The 20,897-nt window shown below is 46.3% G+C and overlaps 1 protein-coding gene across 1 annotated transcript in view; it reads right to left on the reverse strand.

The window, feature by feature from the left end:
* COL4A2 (collagen type IV alpha 2 chain) overlaps nt 1–20,897 on the reverse strand; it is a 177,023-nt gene that overhangs the window by 45,829 nt on the left and 110,297 nt on the right. The window contains 11 exon segments of the mRNA XM_057533227.1: nt 955–1,005; nt 1,588–1,623; nt 3,343–3,438; nt 5,940–5,981; nt 8,780–8,815; nt 10,714–10,776; nt 10,885–10,920; nt 11,274–11,345; nt 12,832–12,948; nt 16,066–16,110; nt 16,199–16,333. Of these exon segments, the coding sequence (XP_057389210.1) occupies nt 955–1,005; nt 1,588–1,623; nt 3,343–3,438; nt 5,940–5,981; nt 8,780–8,815; nt 10,714–10,776; nt 10,885–10,920; nt 11,274–11,345; nt 12,832–12,948; nt 16,066–16,110; nt 16,199–16,333 (729 nt within the window).

Genomic DNA, 20,897 nt, shown 5'->3' on the forward strand with positions numbered 1-20,897 from the left:
TTCATGGAATGCATCCTGTCCACCAATTAAAGAAATTTGGAGAAATCCATAAACACAGTACAGTAAAAACAGTAAAGCCAGAAAGAGGCCTGCACTCCACTGCTCTCAGGAGCCTTCGTTCTTACTTTTGGAGATTGTAACACATGTCCTTTGAGTAGCTGTGGCCCCCAAGTGGTCACCACAAGGCCACTTTCTCTCTTCCTGGCTCTGCCCACGTTTCCAGCTCACCGGGGGCTGGGTGTGGCCAGCTGACTGAGCTCTGGCCGATGGAGGGACGTCTGCCGCGGGCCCAGGAGCGACAGGTGGCCGAGCCTCCTCGGGAGAATACACCCCACTCCCACCCCATCCACCCCACCAGGGACATTTTTGTTGGACTCTTAGGGCCACAAGAAATCAACTTCTTTGTTGGAGCCAGCCTACATGTTTGTTACCAATGAGCAATTCAGCCTAATACAAGCAGAAAGGTGTTTGAGTTCTGTTCCTGCCCCCGGTCCTGGCGGAGGTGCACAGTATTAAAAACCGCAGTTACTGGGTGATGATGGTGTGTCCGTCAATGCAAGCTCATGATCGTAGCCGACAGATCACAGAGGGGCAGGACGCTGACAGTAGGGGAAGCTTTGTGTTGGAGAGCAAGGGGGTGCATGGAAAATCTCTGTACTTTCGGGTCAACTTTGCTGTGATCCTATGCATAGGGGATTAAGAGGTAGGAACTACTGTGTATAAAATAAGCTACAAGGTTACATTGTACAACACAGGGAATCTAGCCAGTATCTTGTAATAGCTATAAGTGGAGTAGAACCTTTGAAAATTGTGAATCACTATACTGTAGATCTATAACATATGACATTGTATCAGTACATCAACTACACTTCAATAAAAAATTAAAGAAAAATAAAGTCTTTTAAAAAACCAGACAATACAAAGCAAACGGCAGGTGTAGAAGGCATGGTTTACCCGTGCTCCTGAAAAGCCCATGATTCCTTCTTCTCCCTTCACGGAAATGCCCTAGGAGAGAACAGAGAGACCTGAGGGTGCCCACACTTCACGCTCTGCCTGCTCGGGGGTCCATTCTTAGTGCCCCGACGGTGGCCGTCCTGCCCCTGCGTCTCTACTCCAGCTCCACACACGGTGGAGTCCTAGGATGTCTGCAGTCGGCCTGGCTGGTCATCAACCCAGGATGTCACCTGTCATCGTCACCTAGTGAGTGACAACCGGGAGGACTGGGAATACGGGGCAGGCATGACCCAGGTCAGGGAGGGCAGGGCGATTACACGGCTGGACCCCAGCAAGGAAGCCACCACCAAACCCACCCAGTCCCTCCAAGCCACTTCTTCTCTTTTAAAGGGTTTAGATTCATTTATGAGCTAAAGTGTTGATTAGCTGGTGTTGACTGTGGAATGAAGACATTCTGAAACTGTTTTCTGGAAAACAGCGTAAAACATGATCATACTTTCTTGCTGTAGACAAATGGATTGGAAACCAGAAGTTGCAGGTTGTTACAACCCGGACACAGTCTATCATTGTGATGGGAACACCGAGAATTTGGGAACCACCAGTGAGAAGAAGCATCTTTATTCCTTGACTTACTTTTCTTCCTGGTTCCCCTTCACTTCCTTTTTCACCCTGCAAAGAATATGAAAGATAAGAAATGCTCATTAATTCGAGAACAGTAGTATTTAAAATTGACCAGGATTTACGATATGAGGTGAAAAGTATTTTATAAAACTGTAAACAATGAATATAAATGAATTGTCACAAATGACCCCTAACTTTTGCAGCTTCAAAATTCAAGGGGAAAATGTGCTATTTCTCCTGGATTTTCACAATACAGATGAAATTGTGTGTTATTTTTGATACGATTGCAAGGCTGTCTCTCTTCTGCCTGTGCATTTTCCTTTAGTACCCTCAGCGGCAGGGGGCACATGCCCAGGGGACAGCTCCTAATGATAATATTCATTTGAGTGAAAGATGATTAGGTGGGTCTTCTGAGAACAAGGCTCATTGGGAACGTGTTGAAACCCCGAGCGAGAGTAGCTCTGGAAAGCAATGTCAGCTTTATGTGATCAATTTTCCCCACTTTTCTTAGCCTAAAATGGGGAAAGAAATGTAGTGACCAGTTGGGTCCTTTCCCCCATCAGTCCTAGGCCAGCACCCAGGATTCCCGCAGGTCAAGACTGCCCCCTGCAGGCTGGCTGGACCCAGCCCCAGAACCCACCCCCTCTTGGCTGTGGAAACTGAAGGAAATCTGATTCAGATGCTTGAGCATCTAAGCATGGATCAAATCTGCTCTGGCCTCACTCCATCCTGGGCTCCTGTCCTGAAGCTGGGCAGAGGCTCTACCTTGCTGATGGTCAGCTCACCCCCAGGAGCCAAAGTCCCTCCTGGATCCACCCTGATGACTCTGTGGAGGGCCCCCTCCTGCCTGGTTGTCTGGGGACGTCCTGCTCTGAGCTCAACTGGTACATAGCCGCCCCTTCTTACACATAACCGCCTCGTCTGGCCTCACATCAGCCAACTCCCAGGCCACTTTTGTCAACGGTCAGGTCGCTCATAACAGCCACAGCTGCCCAGACTGACATCTCCCATGGCCGGGGTCCAGCCTGTGCTCTCCTATCCGTGACTCAGCACCCACGCCACACCCTGACAGATACCTGAGAGACAGGAATCATGTTCTACATTTGGGATCTTTACTTTGGTTCCCGTGACCTTTCATGGTGCGTTTCACCCAGCGGGTCTCCGCTCTGCAGCCCTATGAGGTCAGTATTCTACCAGGTCAGTGCTTCGGTCTTCATTAGGCACAAGGGAACCCGAAGGCTTAGGAAGGCTAAGTGGTCTGTCTGAGTGAGTGAGTGGTAGAGAAGGGTGTTAATTTTTATTTAGACTCCAAGAGTATGCTTGTAATCAAACAAAACATTAACAGAAACTATGAGTCAGAAAACTGACTTTGATCCAAAAAGCCCGTGATGATGTTCCATGTCGGCAAAACCTACCTAAAAGTAGGTTTTATTTTGCCGATACAACATTTGTTCAGATAGCTCCATAGCCTGGCATTGAGTTGCGCTCTGACCACTAACTATGCCTATACTAGAGACTTAGGACAGATCCGAGATTTTTAAATGGATTCTCGTGTTGCTTCAAATTCATCATAATTATTTACAGTGATGTACTGATACACCTGTGTGACTGTGGTCAGTGCTTTCATGCATAATTTGCCAATTTGGCAGTGAGGGCTTTTCCACTTTGAATGTGGCTGTTTGAATAAGAGCAAAGAAAGTTACCTTTTTTTCTCCTCCTTTTTTTAGTTCAACTGGGAATACATCAATTTTGCTGAAGTCCCTTTACCTTATATTGCTCTGGGAGGATCACATCATTTTTGGGCCTCTCGACGTAACTATTGTCTGGTGGAATCCCACCGGGTCCCTGCTGTCCCATGTCGCCCTGTGAATGGTTTAGCAAAGCAGTTGTGTTTAAATTGAAAAGACACGATCAAGGTTGAATAAAAGCACAATCCCACCACAAACTGCTGTTTCCATCTTTGCGTATTACTTATTACATGTACACCAATTTTATAGTGTTATAATCATAAGATAAAAATCATATATAGAATAAAATAATCGTAAGGTAAAATTATTTGATTGCTACTTGCATTAAGAATCACTTGGAGGGGACTTCCCTGGTGGCGCAGTGGTTAAGAATCCACCTGCCAATGCAGGGGACACGGGTTCAAGCTCTGGTCCGGGAAGATCCCACATGCCGTGGAGCAACTAAGCCCGTGTGCCACAACTACTGAGCCTGCACTCTAGAGCCCGCGAGCCGCAACTACTGAAGCCCGCATGCCTAGAGCCTGTGCTCCGCAACAAGAGAAGCCACTGCAATGAGAAGCCCGTGCGCCGCAACAAAGAGTAGCCCCCGCTCGCTGCGACTGGAGAAAGCCCGGGCACAGCAACGAAGACCCAACGCAGCCAAAAATAAAGAAAGAAAGAAAGAAAGAAAGAAAAAAGAAAAAAAAAAAGAATCACTTAGAATTTATGCATACAAGCTGTTTAGGCTGGTCACAATTTGGGGCTGCATTTGCTTCTGTGGAATTATCTACTTACGATGAATTTCTATACAAGGAAATTACTAGGTCAGGAGGCTAAATGTCTTGGTGGTTCTTGCTATGTGTTACGCTACTGCTTTCTAAGATTGGTACCAAGACATAAGAAATGCCTAAGAAATGAAAGACCAGTCCAGTTTCACCACGACTTCACCAGTTAAGGGTTTTTTTTTTTTTTTTTTCCTGTCAGAATACGTTTTTATTGTGTTTTATCATACAAGGTGGTACATTTCCCTACTACTTCCTCAGCATCTGTCAGGTATATTAGGAAATGGGTTTTTCCCTCAGGTAATTGCTCAAATCTATAAGATGGTTTTAGGTCTACTCTCTCTGACCTGTTTTGACCTTTAAACCTCTTCGAGTCCTAAATGCACGTTGCATTTCTTTCTAAGATCCTGGGAGGTGTGGCCATTTGAAAAGCCTTCTAAGGGGGTTTTTATATAATAAAGAGCAGCATCTTTAATAAATGTAATATCTCAGGATTGCTTTAATTAGCTTTTTTTTATCATTATCGAGAAACGCTTTTGTATGTGATGCACAGGTGGTGAAACCTTCGATCTGTAACATTACTGGACCACTATCCTTGTGTAATATGCTGATTTCACCTCCAGGAACTAATTGACACAAAAAGGAAGCTACTGCCTTTTCTTTTGCTATTTTCACATATAAACTATATAGAACAGATTTGAGCTTAGACATCCCATAATACGAACAGGAGCAAATTGAGATGATGTATTAGCTGCAGAAAGTAGCACTTCACAGAATATTCTGAATGTCTGCTAATATTACAGCTAAAAAATACCTAAAACTGTTCATCTCCCCTTTACCTATGGGGGCCCTGATGTTTTTATTACTATTTTATTAATATTTGTGGATTATAGACATCAACTTCATTCTCATTCTATCTAATGTGACTATTCTCCTTTCCGCCCGATGATTTCTTCCCAGACTTTTCTTCTTTCTCCGTTATCTTACTATTTTCTTATATTCCATCATACAAGAGTTTCAATTTTTATGAACTTGGATCTTCCGATGTTTTTCTTTTGTGATTTTTTCCTATGGAATTCACACAAAGAAGAAAGTCTTTCCTTGTCACACCTGAGCAGTACGGGATTGCACTGAGTCTGCTGTTCGGTCAAAAAGCAAAATGGGAAGCAAAGTGAAAACGCGCGAACAGCGAGGCCAAGGGAACAAATCCGCTTGGCGATGGGCACTCAGGTTTTGCAATGAATGCAGTGGGTTGCGTGCGGCGAGGTTTTGCTTGCGGCTGTGGGTGCCCAGCTGAGCTTCTCACACACTTGATCTCAGGGGCTCCTCTCAAAGGCCGCGACGCCTTTGAACCTTGGCACCGTGGGGAACTGCAAGAGTCCACGTGGCCTCTTTCCTGCCTTTGAGTCCAGCCCGGGCCGACCACGCCCCCAGCCCCTGAGATGGCCACGCCCCCAGCCCCTGAGCTGGCCACGCCCCCTGGTCACCGAGCGGGCCACGCCCCCAGCCCCTGAGCTGGCCACGCCCCCCGGCCTCTGAATTGGCTCCACGTTGTCTGCTGTTCTGCCTTCCTCAATCTCTGGATGCCCCATGTCAGAGGACACCACACGGAAATGCCTTTACTTTCTAGCTGCTGAAGACGGCTGAAGTGACGTCTGCGTCAGAGGTCCAGGGCTTTTACAGTCTTACTGATCCATAACCACCACTGGCGCCTGTTTGGTAACCTGACACTTTACCGTGATTGTTTCCTTTGCAAACGGTCTGTTTGCAGAGCACCTCAAGATAACGGCATAAAACGAAGACATTAAAATGATCTGTCAATATTTCCTAATTCAATCTATTAAGTTTCCTTTACCTTTTCTCCTTTTTCTCCGTAAAAGCCAAGTCCTCTGTTGCCCTGAAAGATAAATGGCTTCTGTAAGTTTAAAGTCAATAATAGGGCTTCCCTGGTGGCGCAGTGGTTGAGAATCTGCCTGCCAATGCAGGGGACATGGGTTCGAGCCCTGGTCTGGGAAGATCCCACATGCCACGGAGCAACTGGGCCCGTGAGCCACAGTTACTGAGCCTGCGTGTCTGGAGCCTGTGCTCCGCAACAAGAGAGGCCGCGATGGTGAGAGGCCCGCGCACCGCGATGAAGAGTGGCCCCCACTTGCCACAACTAGAGAAAGCCCTCGCACAGAAACGAAGACCCAACACAGTCATAAATAAATAAATAAATAAATAAAAGACCGTGAATTTCAAAAAAAAAAAATATTTAAAGTCAATAATCACGGTAAAATAAAATTACTTTTTTTTTTTTTTTTAGAAAAAGAAACCTAATATCTATGTATCTGCAACATTACTGGATAACTATCCTTGCATAATATTCTGGCTTCAGCTCCCAGGAACTAATTGACACAAAAGGAGAATTAATGTCTTTTCTTTTGCTATTTCCATATATAAACCGTGTAATAAACATTTGAGTCCATTCCAGATATCACATAAAATGAACAGGAGCAAATCGGGTTGCTGTACCGGTTACAGAAAGAGGCACCTCACAGTGGGTTCTGAGCATTCACTGAGATTAAACCTTAAGTGACAAAAACTCTGCGGTTCATAAAAATGATAGTGTTTTAATACAGCCGTGCTTTTAAGAGATTTGTATTTTGTACTTTAAGCAAAACCTCAGAAACAGTGGACTAAGAACAGTTATTCTGTCACCCTTGGGAACACTTCACCATTTGCTTTTTGAAATATATTTTATTGTTCAAATCCTGCTGACCGGGAAGTTGCCTATTATTGATTCCCTACTTGTGGTCCTGGGCTTTGACAGTCCAGGGCCCCTGCTAACTGCTTCTCTCTCCTTTAATCCTCTGCACCACACGATGAGTTTGGGCATCACAGATGGGGAAAGTGTCATACCCTTGGACCAAAGCCTCACAGCGAACAAGTGGTAGAGCTCAGGTCTGATCCCAGGTCCTCCTGACTCTTAATCCCGCGTATACCGACTCTACAGGTTAGGGTCGCAGAGCGTTTCCTTGGGTTCTGGCCCCTCTGGACTCAGAAAGCAGCCATTTCCTGCCTTGGATCCCACGTTTGAAGATCATGATTCATACTTTCCTCTGCCTCAGACTTTCTCATTTTGGTTAAATAATCCTAATTTCACAGAAAGATTTCCTACCCTTTTAATGATCTTAGGGGATGGTGCTCTTGGGGTTTAGCCAAACTTTTCATCTTCCTTTTTGCTTAAGAGGCAAAGCTAGGCCAGCGACCTAGTAAGTATTTGACAGTTTCATGAGTGGAGCTGCCGTGCGTGGGAGGGCTGACCGGACACGATGCTGTAAGTAAGAAAGTCCTCTGTTCTCTGATTCCCAGCAGCTCTGCTTCCTTCTCAGGGCCTCTACCTTCCCATGGAGACAGAGGATCCTGTGGGGCCCTATCTGATCTGTCTCTGCACCAGACCGCCCACCCCCCTCCATGCCCAGAGAGTTTCTGCAAATAAAAACAAAGCCTTTAATTAATTTTTGCTTTTGCTTTGCTTCTTTCCCACCTGGCTGGGAGCTGAAATCAAAGCACAGAAACGCAGCCAGGCTAGATGAGAATGCGATTTGCTTGGGACCCCGAGGTCCCCCTGCCTCACGAGCCAGAGTCCAAGTCACCAGGAAGTGACTGGGCGGAGGGTGAGGGCCGTTTGTGCTGCAGCCAAGTGGGGATCTGAGGCGACCTCGGGGCTCAGCCGCCGCGTCCTACATCCGCTTCTCTTGGCGCTGGGCCGTTCCCAGCCTGCTCCAGGCTGGCTGCCGGACAGTGGGGAGCCCGGTGGTGGGGGCAGCAGCCCTAATGAGCTCCAGCCACAGCTGGAAGCTGTGTCAGAGGTGATGGGAGCTGGGGGTGAGGTGGCGACAGCCAAGGTCCTCAGGCGGTCACAGAGATGGGGTTTCCGTGGGGCAGGCCTGGGAATGGGCAGGCTGGGATATGTCCTTGGCCGCATGCAGGCCACAGAATGGTTCTGAAAAGTTCATAACGGCAGCCCAGTATTTCTGACTCACGTTGAGTTTCGACCAAGTACTCCCCTGGCCAACTTCCTACTGTTGGTCTTGGGCATTTATCTACCTTTCCCAGGTCACGTTAAACCCTAATTCTGTCAACCAGGTTCCAACAAGCCACCTACTTTGCTGTTCTCCAGCCAGCTGGCTCATCTCTCCCTGATGAAAACAGGATAGCGTTGGGCCTGAGCCCGGCTTGAAACTCACCAAACACATCCCTAGAAGCGGACATCACACTGTGGTAGGACCTACCTGTATCCAGGTAAGAAGAATGCCATCAGCTCCCTACACAACTATGGCATCATCTTGTCCCTTCTTGTAAATGAACACACGCGGATAAGCACGGCTGCCCCTAATTTGTTCTAGTCTACGTCTCCCATCAAACCTTCACCACCAGTTGGACTCTCATGTAACCACAGGAATGCTATGTGAGTTGCAAGCAACAAGCCATTCAATACATCCACTTAATTACTTCATGTGACCATCCAGGTGCACCGCTGGATTTATCCTTGGAGTTTATAACATTGTCTTAAAACCCTACAAAACGGTCCGCATCATGAGATAAACAGTATAGCCGTCAACCAAGTAGTTCCATGGTCAAGAAGGACATACACAAACACGTAAGGCCCCCCTCCCCTTTCCCTCACCATCCCGCCCCCCACCAACTTACTGGCTGTCCTTTTGGTCCAGGGGGTCCAGGGGGTCCCTGCACAAATACAAAGACATTTGTAAACTGTTTTCTTTATCCCAGGACCCAGATAACATCTGCTGGAAAGCTCTGGGAAAGCCACTCACTGTATATTTAGAACACCGGGCAGTATGTATAGAGGTTTCTAACACATTTGTCTCGGCGGGGAGGCAGGGCTGGAGGGGAGAGGGCGGGGGTCAGGCCCAGTTCTCAGGATTTGCTGGCTGTCCACACACAGCTGTTTCTGGTTTGCTTTTCTGAGTTCAGGCTTTTGACTTGACCCCTGTCCTACTCATGTTTGCTCTGATCCCTTTGCAAGGTCCCAGGCCCCGTCACTCCAGAGACGGCTTCTCCTGGCTTCCTCTGCGGTTCCCCCCAGGGCACCGTCCTGCACTTTCTGCTGGTGGGCCAGCAAATGTGCACAGACAGAATTAACTGACATCCAGGCCACTCCGCAGGGTTGAGAATCCGCCTGCCAACATCACCATATGTCTTTCTGCAAAGCATTCGGCGTCAATACCACACTTAGGATAAAAGTTTTCAAAATGCTTTAGAAAAGCAATTTGTGTTGAAGTACAAATACGTGGACAGGGCAGGGGGCTGTGGGAGATTTTAATGGTTCACACAAAGACCCTGAAGCCGTCACCTCGGCTAGGGACCCAGCGGGTACGGTCTGCTGTTTCACACTTCCCTGAACTGTGTGCGTAAAGCATGGCCCCCCAGGCCCTGTGGCGCGTGCGCTGTGCGCCGACAGCGGGGTGGGCAGGAGGGCAAAGGGCAGCTTGCCACGTAAGCCTCAGCTCATTCCCTTTGGCCAAGTCTCTCCCGGCCACAGGGCTGCCTGGAAAAATGACTGTCCTGGCACCAGGGGACTGTGCTTTGTAGGAACATGATCAATTATTCTTATTATCTTGTTACCGACAATTAGAAGGGAATGAATGAGCGCTCCCACCCCCGACTGTTGGTGTGACTGCATCTTCCCAGACGCATGTGTGTCCACTGTTTCTCAGTGTCTGTAAGAAGCTGGCAGCACAGCTGCCTCGATCTTGAGCGGTGGTTTCCTCTGAGAAGGGCTCTCTCCCCTGCGGTCAAAAGCTCTCTTTGAGTAATTTAAGGCCCGTTTGTTTATTAACAAAAAATGAGGGGAAGGAGAGACTCAGACACCTTAAAGGAGCCAGTTCATCTTCTGGTCCTTTGTGCAGTGGGAAGGGCCTGAGGCGGCCGGGCCCTGGGACTCTCCTTCCCCCTCCCCTCCCCTCCTCGAAGCAGGCCCTCCTTCACCCAGGGATTTGTCCTGTCGCACTTCACTCTATTATTTGATTTGCAGGAGGCGGGAACACCTGTAGACCACCACTCAGGTGGGGCACAGGGGCCACTTTGTTAATTGGTGTCCAATGTCTCACCTGTTATGATGGCCGTGCCCAGGTGCAGTGCACCTGCTCTCATGGCCATGCCAGGTGTGGCACCCCTGTTTCTAATGGCCATGCCAGGTGTGGTACACCTGCTCTCATGGCCATGCCAGGTGCGATGGCCCTGCTTCTAATGGCCAGGTCCAGCAGAGCCCATTTCTTCCTTATCGACCTACTGGACTCTGGTCTGCTTTGCCAGGGATGACAGGCCCTTGTCAGCTGGTCAGATGTGGTGCTGGGAGAGCTCGTGCATGACTGGAACGGCGCCTGGCCAGCACCAGGTCAAAATTTGACCTAGTTGGCAGTGATCTGATGACCACACACTTTGAGTTCTCATTCTTCAACCTTGATGTCAGCAACGTGTACAAAGGACGACCTGTCTGGTCTTGGCGACCACAAGCATCAGGTAGTATCGTGAGGCTTTCACCAGCGTCTGCAGTTGAAGGAGCTGCATCTCCAGAGGATGCCTGACAACCTCAAGGGCGAGCACGCGAGCCTGGTACTTACTGCTCTTCCCGGAGCTCCAACCGGACCCATCTGTCCCACGGGCCCTGGGCGGCCGGGAGGCCCCTAAGGACAGGCAACCAGAGAAGGCTGTTAGCAGAGGCAGACTGGGGCGTGGAGTCCAGAGTTCTTCAACTTTCACTCCGTCTGTTCTCTAATAAAAAGAACGCTTACCTGGAAACCGACCAATCCGGGCACTCCAGCTTCCCCCTAAGTGAGAAGAAATAGTGTTAAGAATTTTAGCATTTAGGCATCTGTAGGTTTAGTGACATTTTATTGCAATGTTGGAAACAAGCATATAAAGTGTATCTGCCGTCTCAGGACTTGGTGATGTTAATCACCCAGGTATCTGGGGCGTTGTGAGTGTGGGACGAGTGTGCCCACAGTTAGTGTAAGATTGACAACAGCCTGGAGGGCAATAAGAGAATTTCAAATCAGTCGTGATCCTGGGCTATTCCATCCCTCTCTGCATCCCTCCACTCCAGAGCTCACTTGGAAATTCACTTTGTTAATCGCGAATTTACACTGGGGCGCTTGGTCACGCCCCACCTCTACCGACTTACCCTGTATCTGTCGCGGTCCTCACTAGACAGAGCGTAGGGCTCGCCTTTCTGCCCTTTGGGTCCTTGGGGCCCCTAAATTAGCACATGTATCATAGGAAGAAAAACGAAGAAAACAGTCCATTAGCATTCAGTGCAACGACTGTTATTTGGATGATGTCCTGTTGCCTTTTATAGGCAATGTCTAGCTCTCCTCACGGCCAATTCCGGTTATTCTGAACACCAATCTCTACCTTAACCACAAGGGTGAGAGTTTTACTTTCATTTTTACCCAATAGCATCTTTCTTACAGTTAAAATGGAAATACTCTATAGGATTTAAATTACTTTCAGAAACCCAAGTGAAGTTTCAGTAAACAAATCCTTTCCTCTACCACCCCGTTCCTTTTCTTTGTAAATATACCATTCTGTGTCTTCTTTGGCATTTATGTACTAAAATATCAACACATTCACGCTGAAGCACCATTTGTGGGAGAGATACTGGGTCATCCTTTAAAAATGGAATTGTGTCAAATATACACGATGTGTGAGTACGTACATACACATATACACGTGTTTTAATACCTACATATAAAATCAATATTTTAAAGTGATGGCTATATTTATTGATCATGAAAGCTATGATATTAGAATAGAATGCAATGTAGCTTATGGAAAAGTTGAATCACATGAAAAAGAAACAGCCAGTGGAGGAGGAGCTGGAAGGCAGAGGTGTGAATGTGACCAGAAATCCACCAGCCTCGGGGAAACGCAATGACGGGTGTTATGACTGCCCTTCCCTCACCTTAGAATGTTTTTTTTAAGTAAAAAGTTTTGCCAAAAAATGTTAGTTTAACCCCGAATTTGCAATATACTGGTGGTAAGAGGGTAGCAATAGAATGCCGAAAAATATTTCAAGATTCTTTGCAAAGACCCTAGAAATTAAATGAAGCCACAAAATAGATCGTTCTATGGAAGTTCTTCCATTACGAAAAATAAAGTCTATCTTGTATATCCCGGAGAACGTCATTGTTCTCTCATGTCACAAAGGATGTTAGAATCTAATAAAGAGGATGACTAATAGAGAATTCTGTCAAGGTTTAAGCTTGTTAAAACTTTAGTTCCACGATTCCGCTATTATTCACTGTTATTTGAATCGGAGCATGGGAGAAAATGAAGAAACACTTAGGATGCTGCAGGAGTGAACCACATAAGCCAAACCCGTTACTTTCTACCTAACGCTTAAAGGATGAATCGGAACAGGGAGTTATCTGGATGCAGGAACAGCGCGCCTGGGTATCATCAAGCCAGCCTCAGCAGGGGCGGTGTGCTTTATCCTGACCGCTAACCAAGGCTGGGAGCCACGGTTCCCCGGGGTGTAAAGGCAGGCCTGGACTGGGCTCCCGCCCCCCATCACCGTCCTGCGAGCTGGAGGCAGCTCACCCTCTTCTGAGAGCTTTGCTGAGACCGCTTCTCAAAGGCATCCTCTGCGGGGCCTCCTGAAAGCGAGACCTTTCACGCGTTTCCACCACGCAGATTCCAGAGCCGACCCGTGGAATAGCCCGAGCGGTTCCCATACTCACAGCGGGGCCGAGGAAGCCGCCAGGGCCGCTGGGTCCCGGGTAGCCTGCGTCACCCACTGTCCCGTTGCAGCCGTCGTAGCCAGGTGGTCCTCTGGGCCCGCCTTGGCCAGGATGTCCCTGGAAACAGACAAGCAGGTGAGTCTTCAGCCCGCAGGGGTTTAGTTCTCATGTAACTGTGATGAAACAGCTTAAAATCTTCTCAGAAGAGATGTCCCTGGCATGAATCCAAGCGCCAAGACAACTCAAAATGAACCAATGAGTGAATGAAGAACTAAGTCATCAAGGGCACACAGGTGTCCTTCTAAGCAGCAGAGGGGCCTGCACAACAGAGTTCTGTTTCCCACGGGGTTTGGTCAGATGTCGACCATCTTGGGGTTTCTGCTGCTTTGCTTCCTTGGGCGACAGGGAGGGCTGTTTTAGCAGGAACAGAAAAGGGTAGGTGGAAAAATTCTAGAAAACACTCTAGAAGCAGATGCTGCTCGGGGATAGCAAGGGTCAGCTGTGCCCAACCGAATTCTAGATGGAGCTGGACAGACCCACGTCCTAAACGGGTGAGAGTCACACCTGCAGAGGGATCTCATCAGTGACTTAGCGGCAGGTAGAAGAACTGATTTCCTTACTGACTTTCTTCAGTAAGTCAATTGACTTATTGTCGTCTTCAGGAACACGACTTTTTAGATTTTAAACATGAATAGAAAGCAAGTCAGGTATTCTGGGATGCCGGGTGGGGGAAGGAAGGCAATGCGATCACATGTGTCTTTCGTGTAACTCGGGGTCAGGCTAGGTCTCTGGGCGTCTCAACCGCATGAATCTGGTTCTGGAGACATGCAGGGGTCAGGTTAATACTCTACAGTTTATGGCTACGAGACCAGCGCCTGTTTTGCTGTTTCTTTACACAATAGATGTTTAGATATATGATTTCTTATTGTACAATTTCTTTAAAAGTTTGGTTTTCTTGATAATAGACCAAATATATATTCCAGAGTGATTTCTGAGGCCAGTGGGCTTTTAGGTTTACCTTGAGAAATTTGGAAAGTTTCAAAGGAAATGAACAAGCCCTACACAGAGTGCCTGTACCCTGAATGATATTAAGAAATACAATAAGAGAAATAGAGTTTTTCTTTTGTTTGCACATTTCTTTGCTTCCGATGTTCAGGGCCATTGCTTTCACTGGTGCCGTCAGATAACAGATCCAGCAGGCTTTTCAGTCAACCCTCTGGTGGGTCAGAGAAACCCTGACTGTCCCTGTAAATCACGAGACACAATCTCTCTGGTATTGGAGAGCCAGCAGCATTTTGGTCTTCGACGTAAAGGCCTCTTTTTAAGGGGCCTCTAGAAGCTGACCTTCAAATTCAGAAATCAAGCTCTGCAGGTGTTCTCCTCATGACGGTTAGGATTCCGTGACGCTTTCATTAAAATGTACCACTGAGTTCCTTACTCTCCTCCTGAATTACCTGTCTGCTGTTGGTCTTTCTGACTCGCTTAGAATCGATCTAAGTCATTTGAAATTGCATGTCAATCTGGTCTTAGTTTGAAATTGTCCTTCAAAGAAAAATTTCAATTGTGTTGAGCTAAATGTCCCTCTTGTGTTCAACATCTAATTAGGTCCATTTCTGTACGATACAATTCTTAGATTTACTGCACATCACTTTCTATATTCAACTTCTAAACAGCTAAAACTGTCAGGTCCTTCAAACTCTGCGTTCATTAGGTGCTTATATACCGCAAGTGGCATTTACATTAATTTACTGTGGAGCATCTATCAGACTTCGGCAGTTAAGGAGACTGTCTTTAGCAGCCCTGACATTCTGTAGAAAATGACCCGTTATCTGTACACCATGATCACCCCTCCATATGATGACTATTTCCTCCCTAATTTGCAAAATATTTGCTTCTGATATTAAATGAGTATGAAGTGGAAAAACGAATGAAAACACGATACAGATTAGTTACAATATTTTCCCATAATGTCACTCCATTTAAAGCTCAGACTTCTACTTCCAGAAGACCACACTGAGGAATGATCCAAAGAGTCCAAAAAAGTAGGTTAAAAATGGGCGATTTCGTTTGAGGCAGTTGGTAGGAAAATACTTCTGTTATTTGTTTAACCCTTGAAATCTGCGGATTCTTCAACTCTGCCAATTTCTCAAGATTCTGACTCATGTGAGAGTTATTTCCTTATTTGCTCACAGCTGTGTGTTGTCACTGATGTGTGTCTGAGCCCTCGCTGAGGTGACACTGAGGATTACCAGCCACGTAGGTCTCACGTCTCGGCGAGTGTGGCTTCCTTTCTTTAGCTCCGCCTCCTGCTGCAAAAGTCTCCTTGAAGGCGGAGCTAAAGATCTGAAGGAAAAGCATGAATCCCCTGTGACTGCTGTCCACTCATGCCCTCTCCCTTTTCTCCTGCGATGGAGCAGTCCCACTTGTGTAGCCTGGGGGGGTTGAGGATTCTCTCTCCGTGTGTGTGCGTGTGTGTGCGCACGCACGCGCGCGTGCACGAGCATGGTGATAGACAACATGTGTGTAGGGTAAGGGCGCAGACATCTGCGTGTGTGTGAAGTTCCAGTGGCAGATGTTCTTAAACTTCAGCGGTAGAGGGATGGGGCAGGTCTAAACGTGCGATAAACACATTTATCCCGGAGGCTGGGATCCGCAGGAAGCCGGCCCTGGGAAATCTGCTCCTGGGTCCCGTGAAGAAGGCTGTGAGTCAGGCTGCTTTGTTTATTTTCTTATGCCACAAGAAGTAAAGTAAACTAGGTTAGAAAAACACATTTGATTGCATTTTGAGATTTTCTCATGGACAAAGCATGCCTTTCGTCTTCTCATTTATGTGCGGTAACTACCAAGAATTTGAGAAGCTGCACAAGCTTCAGGACAGCCCCGCTCTTGGCTGGACTGCTTTATATTCAGGTGGTTCTGGAGTTCAAACAAAATGTTCAGCCTGGCTCTTTATAGCACGTCTATGCTACACTGCCGTTTTTTACTACAAAGCAGTGTCCAGTTTTAGCAAAGTAGCCTCAATTCGGAAGCCAAGTCCAGAAGGACGTTTACAAAGCAAACAATCTGTCCAATATTTGACTGGATTCCACGAGAAAAAAATATGCACGTGTAGCCCCATAAGTTTTTTGTTATAAACAAGAAAGGGGGACTAGTGAGACATGTGTCTGTAAGTCATAAACGTATTGTTTTGCACGTGTACAGTGTTTTAAAATTCTAATCTTCTGAAAAACTTACGGGAATTCCGTCGGCACCAGGAAATCCAGAAACGCCTCTGGCTCCCTGTAAAGAAGGCAAACAGACTTAATGATGGCCAAGACGCCTCCACCCTTCAAACAGCGAGAGAAATACTGACAGTTACTGTACGTACCACGTCTCCCTTCGGTCCTGTGATCCCGGGAGCCCCCCTTTCACCCTTGTCACCTTTGCGGCCTTGCAGTCCTGGGAACCCTTGTAACCCGGGGGGCCCGGTGTATCCCTGCGGGCCCACTGGCCCTGGCTGGCCCTGTAGAAACAACACACGTTCAGTTTCCACAATTCACAACCATGCATGAGCATTTTCAACCATGTTGCTTTTGAAGCTACACTCATCATTCTTAAAGAGCTATAATCTTCAGAGAACATTACATGCGAACCACCACCTTCCACCAAGAGAACCACAAAGTGATTCCCGGCTGAGAAAGAAACCACAGAGTTCAAAGGGAAAAACATTAAATGTGAGAAAAAAATGATCTTGAATTACTAAAGTGATGTTATTGTGAAATGCTAATATTGGGTTGGGATGAAAGAATAAACTTACTTGGCTTTAAAAAAAAAAGTCCTTTCAGTATAAAAGAAAGTGCCAAACAAATTTCTAAGATTTTCTCTCTATCTCAGTATAATGATTACAATAGGTATGGAAATGGAACTGGCATCCAGCTATCAAAGTGGTCCCCGAATGTTTAAGTGATTAGAGAATCTCTCCTTCTGTTCACACACACACACACACACACACACACACACAGAGTGTGTGTGCATGCACACACAGAGAAAAAAAGAAAAGGTTTCCGAAATATATAAAATGTACGTCCGTATCCATTAGGATGGCTATTATTTAAAAAAAAAAAAAAGACAAAACTACATGTTGGCCAGGATGTGGAGAAATTGGAACCCTTGTGCTCTGTTGGTGGGAATGTAGGTCATTGTGGAAAAGAGCATGGTGGTTCCTCAAAAAATTAAACAGAGAATTACTCTGTGACCCAGCAATTCCGCTTCTGGGATAATACTCAAAAGAATCGACAGCAAAGACTTGAACAGATTATTTCTACACTCATGTTCACTGCAGCATTTTCCACAATTGCCAAAAGGTGGAAGCAAAGTATCCACTGATGGATGATGGTTAAACACAATGTGGTCTATCCACACAATGGACCATTATTCACTTTAAAAAGGAGGGAAATTCTGACACAGGCTACAACATGGATGAACCCTGAGGACATTACACTGAGTGAAATGAGCCACAAAGGGACAAATCCTGTCTGATTCCACCAACATGAGGTCCCTAGAGGAGTCACGTTCATAGAGAAGAAAGTACAATACGGGCGACTAGGGGCTGGGGGAGGGGAAAGGGCAGTTAGAGTTTAATCGGGACAGAGTTTCAGTTCTGAAAGATGAAAAAGTTCTGGAGATGATGGTGATAATGTTTGCACAAAATGTGAACACGCTTAATGCCATCAAACTGTACAAAAATGATTAAGATGGTAAATTTTATGTTATACATGTTTTGCCACAATCAAAATAAAAAGATTAAAAAGGGGGTTCTAGCTCTCTTATCATTGGAACTAATTTATGCATTAGTTATATATTAATATTTTTTGTTAAATTAATTGACTTTATTTTTTAGAGCAGTTTTAGGTTTACAGAAAAATTAAGCAGAAACTACAGAGTGCCGAAATACCCCTCTGCTCCTCCAAATACCCCCCATTCCCTCACAGTTTCCTCTATTATTGACAGCTTGCATTCGTGCGGTAAATTTAGCACAACTGATGAACCAATATGTTATTAACTAAAGTCCAAGATTTGTAATAGGGTACAATTTTTGTATTGTACATTTTATGGATTTTGATGACAGTATAATGGTGTGTATCCAACATAACAGTATCATAAAGAATAGTTTCACGACCATAAAAATCTCCTGTGCTTATGCAATACTGTTATATTTTAATGAACCTCCCAGGTTAGCCCAAATTAGAAAAAAATCCCCAACCAACTAACTCTGGCTTGATTCCTCCTTAAACGAGTGAGTCTGCTGTTTATTCATCACACAGAGCCTTTCTCTGCCAAGGCCCATTTGCTCTCACACTTCAAATGCTGGTCTTGCCTTTAGATTAAGAGGCTTCTGAGTCAGTATTTCTAGTCTTTCATTGCCTGTAAAGAACCTTTCTTATATAAACTGTGCAGCTAAGATGTCTGTCTGTCTTTGCAGAATGTTTATAATCTGTCCTTAACGTCACACACCACTGAGAGGAAGGGAGTAACTTCAGATGCAGCGTGAGGTGCGGCCTTCATGTCACAGACAGAATCGGAGGGAAGGGCGTGGGGAGAGACCCTGCCTCTGAATGTCATTATCTTCCCCACGCTGCCCCTCCCTTTAGATGTTGGACCCCAGCCATGGAGGGAGCAGTAAAGAAGTGTCTTCGGGGTGGAGGATACAGATGGAGATTAAGATCCCGCTTGACGGCTGAGACCTGCCCCAAAGCTTGGGCCCCCTGCCTCCTCAGACAAAGGGGAGTTTGGGGCTCCCTCAGGGCCAGGTCAGCGTTTTAGGGATGGTAGGTTCGCTGCTCTCCCCGCACGAGTTCCAGAGAGGCCAGTCGGTACAGAAACCAGCGGATACTCCCCTGGGGTAGCCTGACCACACGCATCGTGTGTCACGGCAAAGCCAGAGTATTTGAATCTTTGGAGAACGTGAAAAAAGTGGTTAGGAGGATTGTGGTACAAGACGGGTAGCCCTGACCTTGGACACATGACATCCCAGGCTTATCCTTTTCGAAGGTCTTGGTATGCTACATTTGTTGGAAGTTTGGGGATAAACATGCTTTGATTCAGATTTTTATGGCTCTTCCTCAGCTGTGCTCATTTCTGTTTTGTTTGTGACTGCAGACCATGCCTCTAAGCCTCAGAATTCCCCTAACTATTGGAGGCCCCTAGTTTGTTAGTGTTTACAGGGAGCAGCCTTTGGGGGATAAAATGTTCCTCATTAGTACTGTCATTTTTATTGCCCATAATCTACATCTCTTCCAGGGGATGACTGTCTAGCGCCAACTAAGAGGGACCGTCTCCCATTAACCCAAATGGGATACGTGCGTCTTAATGAGGAAAAGCCTCACCTTGTCTCGAGTTCATTAACCTTTCCTGATTCCCTTTGATGGGGAGAGTGACTAATGACATCATGGTCTGATTTTCCTGCCATTGTCAGTAAACTTCTTTTTAACTTTTGTTTCTTGGATGGGAAGTCTGACTTTGGGAATAAAACTCTAGCCTTTCCTTTTCTGGAACATGCTCTCACTTTTTTCTTTTTATGGAGGTGAAATTCCCATACCACAAAACTACCCATTTTAAAGTGGCTTCAGGTATATTCACAATGTCCTCTATCCATCACCTCTATCTAGCTCCAAAATACTTTCGTCACCCCAAAGGAAATCCCATACCCACTACCATCATTCTCATCCCCCTAACCACCAGCCTCTGGTAACCACCCATCTGCTTTCGGTTTCTATGGGATTTACCCATTCTGGATATTTCATATGAATGGAATCATATGTATGATATATGACCTTCTGTGTCTGTCTTCTTAACATAATGTTTTTGAGGTTCATCCATGTCGTAGCACGTGTCGGTACTTTATCCACGTTTATGGCTGAATAAGATTCCACCGTATGGATAAACCAGTTCGTTTGTTGCGGACGGCGCTGCTGTGAACGTGCACGCACCACTATCTGCTTCAGTCCCTGCTTTCAGCTCTTTTGGGTCTATACTTCGGAGTGGTATGGCTGGATCACACGGTAACTTTGTTTAACTGTCTGAGGGAGAGAGTGCCACACTGTTTTCTACAGCGGTTGCCCCATTGTACATTCCCACCTGCAATGCGTGAGGGTCCTAAATTTCCCTACCTTCCCACCAACACTTGTTATTTTCCATTAAAAATATATATAGCCTAGAGGGTGTGAAAATGGTGTCATTCTGAAGAGCTCATCTTGAGCTTCTGACAGATGAAACATTTCACAAAATCCCCTCCAGCTTCGGCTCTAGGGAGAAGCCAGGAAGAGCCTGGAGGGAATCTGAATTATTCCCTCGTCCTCCAGGACTGGTCCCTCAGTCTTGTCTCAGTGCAAATCCTGCGTTGCTGGGACTAAAAGGACCTTTATGTCAAGGTCTGAGGACCTTGGTATGCATGCTTTGGTCATCAGGGACGAGATTTCCCCTAGGATATCCTGCCCACCAGGGCATCTAGGGTGTTTGCAAAGAGCAGCTGGAATGATTAGTAACAAAAAGGATTTTCCTCTGTACTAATCATCATCCTTATCGACTTCCAGCCTCAGACGAAAAGTCCCGATCGGAAAAGTTATTTCCATCTCTTCCTCTCTTTTTGTAATAAGTGATGTTAAAAATAAAAATTACCCCAGAAAGAGTAGGACTGTAGCTTAACTGTCTTTGCATAAATTTCTAAAGCTCCTAAAATTCCTGCAATATACTTGACAAAAGTATTTCCACAAAATACTTCTCAAAAGCCAGCAGACATTTGGAAAGGAGCTGTAAGCCCATGTGCTCTGCCCCCCGCCCACAGAGAACTTGATTCGTATAGATGTATCACTTCCTAGGAAACGGGATAATGAGAGGATCCTGTACTCCTGTATCTTCTGGAATGAAGCACTACGAAAGGGTTCAAAAAATGGTTTCTCTCATTTTTACCCCCAGGACAAGTGCATGAAGTAGGCATTGCCCCCGCTTGAGAGGGGAGACAACCGGGGTCTGGAGGGTTAGGGTTAGGGATGACTGATGCATTTAGGTCTGGGCCCGGGTGGAGTCCA

Source organism: Balaenoptera acutorostrata, chromosome 18 (genome assembly GCF_949987535.1).
Source record: "Balaenoptera acutorostrata chromosome 18, mBalAcu1.1, whole genome shotgun sequence".
Lineage (NCBI taxonomy): Eukaryota > Metazoa > Chordata > Mammalia > Artiodactyla > Balaenopteridae > Balaenoptera > Balaenoptera acutorostrata.